Source organism: Canis lupus, chromosome X, assembly GCF_048164855.1.
Source record: "Canis lupus baileyi chromosome X, mCanLup2.hap1, whole genome shotgun sequence".
Classification (NCBI taxonomy): Eukaryota; Metazoa; Chordata; class Mammalia; order Carnivora; family Canidae; genus Canis; species Canis lupus.
This window is the reverse complement of record NC_132876.1, coordinates 93,361,594-93,371,057: the sequence shown is the minus strand read 5'-3', so window position 1 is coordinate 93,371,057 and position 9,464 is coordinate 93,361,594. Positions and strand designations below refer to the sequence as shown.

At 40.5% G+C, this 9,464-nt stretch overlaps 1 protein-coding gene across 1 annotated transcript; it reads left to right on the top strand.

The window, feature by feature from the left end:
- The first annotated feature begins 8,301 nt into the window (after positions 1 to 8,301).
- On the top strand, positions 8,302 to 8,922 carry LOC140628617 (histone H2A-Bbd type 1-like). The gene has a single exon (XM_072817958.1). The coding sequence runs from the start codon at positions 8,436 to 8,438 to the stop codon at positions 8,820 to 8,822; it is 387 nt and encodes a 128-aa protein (XP_072674059.1). The 5' UTR covers positions 8,302 to 8,435; the 3' UTR covers positions 8,823 to 8,922.
- Positions 8,923 to 9,464: the final 542 nt, after the last annotated feature.

The following is a 9,464-nucleotide window of genomic DNA, read 5'->3' as shown; positions in this document are numbered from 1 at the left end:
TGATGGTTTGATGTTCAGGTGTTCTGTTGATGTTACCAAGTAAAATAAGACAAATGTTGAGAGTTGAAAAATGCAGGGCATAGATCTACATTAAATCATTTCCATGTATTTGTTTGCTAAGATGATATTAAGATTTGAGACTGAAGGGAATTGAGGTCTAATTATCTTGTTGATGTCCTGTACATCTTGAATTTGCCTAGATCATTTTTCCATTTGTGACAGGGTCTTGAGGTTGTTATGAATGGTATACTGAATGAGAGTTCCTGGTGGATGGACTCTGGATTTAAGGAATATTATATCAGTCTTTGAAGAGGTATGGAAGGATTATGTGCCACCTTTAAGGTCCCTGCATGTAAAATTTGGCCAGTATAAGTAGGTTCAGAGTTTCAAAGGGCTTCAAAAATATAAGGAAGGCTTTTAGTTATTTTAGAGTTTAGGAGAGTCTTTGGAATTTTAAGGAATGTAAGAAAAGTAGGATGATCATTGAGAGCTGTGAGGCAGCAAAAGTATATATTAAGGCATAGGGAATTTTTATAATGAATTCTTTGGAGGGAAGAACTTAAGTGAATGTTCCAGATGGAGAGCAGGTCTCTTTCCAAAAAGTTAACTAGAATTGTCCAGTGAAGGAGAAAGCTGTGTTATGAGTATCGACACCCAAGTGAGATGGTTAGTGGTTGGAATACTGGCAGGTTGTGCAACAGGTGACCTGATTCTATCACCTAAACCTTTTGTATATTCTGAGGAAGGTTTATAGGAAAATCTGAGACATTGATGATGGAGTAAGAAGCCTTTGTTTCCACTAAGAAGCTGATTGGATTTCCATTTATAGTCCAGTGGTTACTTAGAAATATACAGGTTTTCATGTATCTTTGTCAGTAGAGGGTTTCCAAAAGGAATTAAGTCTATATATGTTATGTATTATTCTTTATAGTTGATTAAGTTGATGAACCATGAGCTTAAGCTATGTCGATTCAGATTTTTCAAGTATTACATCCTCATAATGTTGGATTAGAACATGAATCCAGAGAGGGGATTTGAATGATAGTTTGTTATGCTTTTGTACAATTTCTTTATTAGGGAGTTTAGTCCACTAGCAAAATTGGTGACTAAGGCTAGAATTGTGTTTGGTCATTTGGAGAGAGACCTGAAAAGTCCTTCCTAATATTGTTAACCTGTATTTAAAATTGGAGATAGATTTGTCTTCTTGTTTCTTATATTTCTGACCAATCAAATTGAGAAGTGAAAGCCTAGGGGTTAGAAACAAAAAAGTTGTCACCAAATTTCTTGGCTTTATGAAAAGAAATCATGCTATATTGATCCATCTGAATGACTTCGTTTGTGCTATCTTACCTAGCCCCTTAAAACCAATGGATGGCATCTCCTGGGTTCACAAGGAGATTGACCATTTGGTAAAGGTCAGGATGCCTTGGTAAGCAGATTGTAAGGAATAGTTAGAACTGACTGGAAAATTCCTCTTGGTTTGTTGAGAGATCCAGAAAATAGTTAATTATGCCATGAATATCAGAGGGAGATAAGGGTTTGAAAACCACAGTCTTAGTTTGTTAATCTTGGGTCTCTTGAGCTCATTGAGAGCCCATAGTGGGAGGAGGGAAGCCTAAAGCTTAAGTGACTCTTTGGATCTGGGAAAGGGAATGGTCTGGCAGGGTAGAGGAGATCAGAGAGTTGAAGGATGACAGAATGGAGGATTCAAGGGAGTTAGGTTAGGTTAAAAGTGGTTCAAAAGGGCAGTCCCGGTGACCAGCGGCACAGCCTTCAGCCTGGGGTGTGATCCTGGTGATTGGGGATCAAGTCCCACTTCGCGCTCCCTGCATGGAGCCTGCTTCTCCCTCTGCCTGTGTCTCTGCCTCTCTGTGTGTGTCTGTCATGAATAAATAAATAAAATTTGAATAAATAAAATCTTTAAGAAAAAGGTGGTTCAAAAAAGGGAAAGTAGAAAGAGGGGGTTAGGTTGTAAAGTGAGTTGTCTTAGAAGACTGGGTAAGGAAGATGGTCTTTGATGGAAATAATGGCTCCTGAAAAGATTCTATTGGATATGATCTTTTCTGCTTCTTCATACTAGACAAAATAAGTAGAACATTGTTTTGATGAGATCTTATATATGGATCCCCTAACAAGTGACCAGTTTGGAGATAATCCAAGATCCCCAAAGAGGATGCTCAAGCTCTGTGTTGTATTAAACAAATTTTTGCTACTTTTGGAAGATTTCGATGGAAGTAAAACTAGAATGATGGAGCATATATCCTGTGCGAGTATATTCTAGTGAATATCAGTGATTTTGAGGGTTTTCCAGGATAATGAAAGGAACACCTCTCAGTGCTAAGGTCCTTTGTCTTAAACACAAGATGTAATTTACCATTAAAGAGTAAGGGTCATTCACCTCAGTCAGAAACAGAGAAGACAGAGAAACAGGAGAGTAAGAAAGTAAGGGAAAATAAAATTAAGTCCTTCCTGTGCTAAAATGGACAAATGTTAGAGAAAAGGATAAGGAATTGCAACTTACCATAGATCTCAATTTCCCCATCCATGAAAGGACTCTAAGGGTCCAGGAGACTGGCATTATTAACTCGGTGAATATGGTGAGTCTAATAAGACAGTCACCACTCCATTCAAGTCATGTCACCATAGTGTAAAGGTTAAAAAAAGGCAAACCCAGATATTAGTAAAGAAAGACTTTATTAAGTAGTACTGCAATACAGTGATATTCATAATTTAAGGAAAAACATCTCAGAGTGGGGGAAATAAGCAAAGCTATTGCATGTAGAGATTATGGGAAAGAGGAAGGGTATGCTGAAAATTACTGGAGTATTTCTTGAACATTGTGAAATAGGAGATCTAGGCAGGAGGTGTTTGTTTTCATGTACATGTGACAGATATCTAGGCTTTGAGATGGAGAAAACAAATTACAGTTTGAGAATATCACAAAGTTGAGGGACTAGCTGTCTTAGTCAAGCTACGTTAAACTCCTATCAAGTACAGTGTTTGTCCTTCTTGTAAAGAAGGACATTGAGGAAGGTGCTTGCCTGCAAGGTGAAGCCAATTTAGGAGATAAGCTGGTAGGAAGTACATGTTTTGGGAGCTCCCAACTTAGGGGAACACTAGAAGGATATGTATGAATGAAGTTTTCAGGAATTCGAGGACAGAATTCGGCAGGAAGTAAATGGTGCAGGGAGTAGCTAGCTTAGGAGATAACTCTGCTGTAGGTGCAGGCAGCCTAGGGGAAGAAATGGTATGAGTTGCCTAGGTAGAGGTAGGTTCCAGCCTATGGAAGGCCTGGTAGAGGTATGTGGATGCAGACAATAGCCAGCCTATTAGAGGGACTCGAGGACCTATATGGGTATAGGATTCAGACAACCTATATGGAACTAGACAGTATATGATGCTTGGTAGACATATGTGTCCTAGAGGATTGCTGTGCAGGAGTTGCATATGTGGAAATTACAGCTGGCCTTCTGTAACCTCTAATAGGGAGTGCCTGAGAAGGAGGAGCATCCTGCCTAGGACTGCAGACATTAGGAGAAGCATGGGTATGGAAATCACTCTGCCTAAATTAGGATTCAGTGGGAAGTGCATAACTAGAGGATGCAGCCAGTCTAAAAATGGATGTTCATTTCTAGAAGAGTTTGCAGCCTATGGGAAGACTCTAAAATAGGTGTATGGATAGAGACTGCAGCCAGGCTAATGGAGGTTAGAATAGGAAGTACGTGAATACATAGAGAATCCAGTCCAGGAAAGGATATTTCAGGAAGTGTATTGGTGGAATGTACAGCCAGCCTAGGAGAGGATTTGGCAGGATATGCCTAGAAGGAAGGAACATCCAACATGGGAGAGGTTATTGGAAGTGGTACATGAATGGAAGTTACAGCCCTCATAGGGAAGCATATGGTGGAGGTGTATTGGCATGGGGTGCAGCCCGTCTAAGGTTACACTTGGCAGGAGGTATATGGGTATAGAGATCATACTGCCTTGGAAAGGACATGGCAGGAGGTGGAGTATGTGATCAGATTAGGGTAGGACCCAGCAGGAAGTACTTAAGAGGAGAGCTCAAACAACTTATTCACACGATGGGTATTGAAGAAAGTGTATGGTGAATATAGCCAGCCTAGGATATATCTGGAATAGAGGACTTAGGTGGAGAGAGCAGTCAAGTTTGTAGACTGCACAGTGATAGAGAAATTCAAAGAGGGAATATCTTTTCTTGGAGAAGATCCAGCAGGAGGTTCCTGGGGTTGAATGCATTCAGACTAAGGGAAGATGCTATGGTCTGAATGTTTGTGTTCTCTTAAATTTACATGTTGAAAACCTAATGTCCAATGAGGTATTAGTAGGTGGGGCCTTTAGGAGCTCTTTAAGGTGTTTAAGCCATGAGGGTGGAGCCCTCATGATTGGAATTAGTGTCCTCAAATGGGGCTCCAGAGGGATCACTGGAGAGGGATCCAGAGGGATCTGCCTTGTGAGCATCCAGTGAGATATCTGTGACCCAGAAAAGGGCCCTCCTCTGACCATGTCTGTGCCATGATATTGGACTTCCAGCCTTTCTAATTTACATGTCCAGAATGAATTCTGGATGAAGGTGATGTGTGATGACAGCCTTGTGGATGACTAGGTAGAGAGTGCATAGATGGAATGGCAAGAGGTGCATGAGTGATCTTCAGTCTAGAGAAGAATCTACCAGGAACATTAAGAATGAAGGAAGTACCCCATATAAGGAAGAGTTCAGCAGGAAGTGCATGAATAAAGAGGGAAGCCAGCCTTGAGGAGTTGGGTGCATATGAATGATTGTAGCAAAGCTACCTATTAATAAAAGTGACAATATAATATTTAATAAACACAATATTTAAAACAAAAATCCTAAAAAAAATAAGATAAAACAAAAATCCTTAGCATGTATAGAAATGTAGGGTGTTTATTTTATTTTAAAATTTTTTTAAGATTTTAATTTTTTATTCATTAAAGACACCGAGAGAGACAGTGAGAGGCAGAGACACAGGCAGAGGGAGAAGCAGGCTCCATGCAGGGAGCCTAATGTTGCACTCCATCCCGGGTCTCCAGGATCAGGCCCTTGGCTGAAGGCGGCGCTAAACCACTGAGCCACCTGGGCTGCTCAGGGTATTTGTTTATTTTAAGGAGAATAATTGATGACATATAAATTAGAAATAAAATATACAATGTTATTTTGGTGAGATATGAAATCTTTATTTAAACAAATTACCATATGGGATGAAGAGTGAACTTTCATAACCTTTTACTAAGAACAGAGAAATCCTCTAAGGAAACATTATTTTTCCAGAGAGAAAATTGAATTCTAAGTTTGCATTACTGTAATATTTGATTCTAAAAGAACCACAAGTTTATTTTTATAATATTATGAATAAGCCCATCAAAATGGGGACAGTTTTGGCAAAATTTTAACACAGATTTGTTTCGTTTTATATTATCTTGTCTCGAACTTTCTTCAAGCTACACAACCTTAATAACTGACAATAAAAGATGGTTGAGTAATGTTTGAATTTCATTAAATATAAATTTATATTTTTATAATGTTAATAACTAGAATTAATGCTACTATCTTTCTTTTTTAAAAGATGTTATTTATTCATAAGAGACACAGAGAGAGACAGAGACATAGGCAGAGGGAGAAGCAGGGTCCCCAAGGGGATCTCGATGTGAGACTCGATCCCTGAACCCTGGAATCTTGACTTGAGCCAAAGGGCTCAACCATTAAGCCACCCAGGTGCCTGTTGCTACTATCCTTAATCAGTAAACCTATATAAGTTTAGGAAAAATATACCCAAGAAGAAAAATGGTTTCATATTAAACTTGATACTGATAGAGAAGACACAGCTGTTTTTATTAAAAGCTAAATATTAATCCTTTAAACCAAATATTTAAATTATGAGTTTAAATTCTTTTAACAAATATTTTAATTTCACTATAGGTAATATACAGTGTCCTATTAGTTACAGATATACAGTATAGTGATTCAACACTAACATACATCACCTGGTGCTCATCACACCTTTCCTCCTAAATACCCATCACCTGTTTCTCTCGTTCCCCAGCCTCCCCTCTGGTGAACACCATTATGTTCTCAAGAGTCTATTTCTTGTCTCTCTCTCTCTCTCTCTCTCTTTTTTCCCCTTGCTCATTTATTTTGTTTTTAAATTCCACATGAGTATAATCATTTATTTGTCTTTCTCTGACTGACTTATTTCACTGTGAATTTAAATTCTTGAAATCTGATTTGTTTTTTTGTGAGAATCTTTTTTTTTTTTTTTAAATCAAGCTTATTTAAAGGGTCAGAAATTTAGTTTCATGACTTTCAGGGTATTTTAGAATATTCGATTTATGTAAGCAATTTTTTATCTAGACATGCCAATCAGAACAGAGCCCCTTTAATTTCTGAGAATTTATAATCTAATGTATTAGTACCATGTGGAGGTTAGGAAAACTATATACTCACAAAATCAGAAGAAGGCATTTCTGAATTACAGACACATAGATGTACAGGCACAGACAAAAACAGTTTATAGCCTCAATTCTACAATTTCATCCTTGGGTCAAGCATTAACACAGAAACAGTAAACACTCCTGGCACAGATATCAAGTAGATGTTCTCTTTCTAGAGGGCATGAAATTCTGCATTGATATGTGCTAAAAATAGACAAACAAAGAGACCGACAAACTAGATTCTCTGTTGTCTCTCACCCAGTGGGGACCAGATCTCTATGAACAATCAATCAATTTAGAAAGATCTCCAGATGGTCAGACCATAAATACAAATTCTCACCACATGACTAGCAATTGTACTTTTAGGTATATACACAAGAAAATTGAAGCCATATGTTAACACAAAATCTTGTACCCGAATGCTTGTATCAGCAGGATTTATAATAGCCAAAATGTTGGAAACAGCCCAGATGTCTATCAACTGATAAATGGATAAACAAAATGTGATATATGTTTACAATGGATTATTTTACAGCCATAAAAATACATTAAGTAAGGACACATGCTATAATATGGACAAACCTTGAAAACATGCTAAGAGAAAGAAGTCAGGTACAAAATGTTTCACATGAGTCAATTTATATAAATGTCTAGAGTAGGCAAACCTATATAGGCAGAAAGTAGATTGTCTGCCAGCGGCTTGTGGGGAGGGAGGAATAAAGAGTTAAAGCTTTAATGGGTATGGAGTTTCTTCTGGGGGTGATGTAACTGTTCTGGGATCAGAAGTGAGAGTGTCACAGCATTGCAAATGTATTAAAAAAACATTGAATTGTACACTTAAAAATGGCAAAAATGGTGAATTTTATGTTATGTGGACTTTACCTTACTAAGAAAATAAAACGAAAAGAAAACCAAAACCCAAATTCCCAACCATGGCTTTCAATAGCAGGGAAAAACAAACTGACTCAAAATGAGCCAAAACCAAAACAGAAACAGTAAGGAAGTATAGAGAAAAATAAATTATAAAGAGTTAACAGTGTACTAATTGATACATTGGAGTCACTTCAAAGAGCTAAGAAAAGACATCTGGGCTTTAGATGTTCATATGGGCCACTTTTCTATTATTGAGGTTTACCTGGCTCTGGTAGATGAAACAATTAGACATATGGATGTTTTCTTCAAAAATAAAGATAATTATTAAAGAAATATAAAATGGCACTCATACAGATATGAACACATGGTAAAAACATTTTGTTTATCATATGAGCAAATTGGCAGATATTGTTAACTAGTTTACAAGAGAATCCAAAGAACGGAACCAGGAATATTAATTGGGAATACTGAGATGAATATGTAAAAGGAAGCAAAATTGTTTTACCCACTGCATGATAGGGGGATCAATTGAGCCTGCATTGAAGGTTGTACATATTAGGTGTCTGCCTTCTGCTCAGGGTGTGATTCTGGGATCCAGGATCGAGTCCCACATCAGGCTCCCTGCATGGAGCCTGCTTCTCCCTCTGCCTATATTGCTACCTTTCTTTGTGTGTCCCTCATGAATAAATAAATAAAATCTTAAAAAATTAAAAATAAAAAAGGATAGAAAAGAGCTCAAAGACAACATAAGGTTAGAATACTTGAAGTGGTGTCCTATAGCCAAGGAAAAATTTTTCTCTGAAACATATGTTTTGCTAGAATACTATAGTCAAGTAGAGCATTAACGTTCCCTTATACAGAGTTTCAACAGGGAGGCCAGATTTCTGTCCTAGACGTTTCCAAGGCAGTCATGATGAGGCCCCAGTGACCCCGATGACATCACAATGTGAGTTGTCATAAAGCTGACTCCCAATGACCTCCAGTCACTGACCAGTGCGGCCCACAGTAAGCAGGAGTGAGCACTGGTATCCTGACGGACCAAGGCCAGTGGGATCATTGGGTTGGCCTGATCAGGACCAAACGCAGCCACCAACATGTCTGGAGAAAGAGGCCCCGGGCATTCCCGTAGACCGAGGAGGCACGGCCTGTCCCGCTCTAGAAGAGCCGAACTGCAGTTCCCCGTCAGCCGCGTGGACCGCCTCCTGCGCGAGGGTCACTATGCCCACCGCTTAAGCTCGTCCACACCTGTGTTCCTGGCCGGCATCCTAGAGTACCTGACATCCAACATCCTGGAGCTCGCGGGCCAGGAGGCCCGCAACAGCCACAAGATGCGCATCACCCCTGAGCACCTGCAGAAGGCCCTGGGCAACAACCAGTACCTGAGCCAACTCTTTGAGGAGAACACCTACTCCCAGGGGGATGGGATGGTCCAGGCCAGGAAGTGGTCAGGCCCGGGCACTGGGGCCGACAGCCGCATCTAGTCGCCAGAGCCAACAGCCTCGTCTAGTCGCCAGAGCGGCACGCAGATGAGGGGGGCCTGCTCCTCTGGGGGCACCAGCCATTAAAGGGTTGAAGCCCAGGGCCGTGCCTCTGACTAGTTTCTGTCCTTCAAGTCGGCGGGGTCTGTGAGACACCCAGGAGGAGAAATCCCGTGGGGAGCGGAGGGCGGAAGGGGTGATCAGTGTGGGAGGCTGCAGTCCAGCGTTTCAGGGAGGCGTTTCTCTGGGGACTGTTTGGGGGGAAAGGCCCTGGGGGGAGTAGCTGGCCCCAGAGGAGAGATTTCCTCACGGTCTCTGAGCAAGTCAAGGCCTGCGGACTGAGAGGTCGGCAGCGGGTGGGGGGCTTCCCAGGCATGTTGAGTTCCCAGAACCATGGTGGTAACTGGGGAGGTCTCGAAGCTCGTGACTGAGGTGCCAGGAGCTTTATTCATGAGAAGGGAACGTGTAGAAGTCAGGAGGTGATGGCAGTGCGGGTGGATGGAGAGGATGGCAGAGCAGTTGACGTGAACTTGATGGCATGAGTTTTACGTGAAGATTGAGGGGCGATGGGGAACCCATGAAGAGGTATACAGAGTGGAACGGTGCTCAGGTTGATTTCATTCACTGATACCCTGCCTCATTCCA

What these genes read in the sequence shown, in the direction of transcription:
- LOC140628617 (XM_072817958.1), top strand. Translation starts at nt 8,436, where the DNA reads ATGTCTGGAGAAAGAGGCCCCGGGCATTCCCGTAGACCGAGGAGGCAC.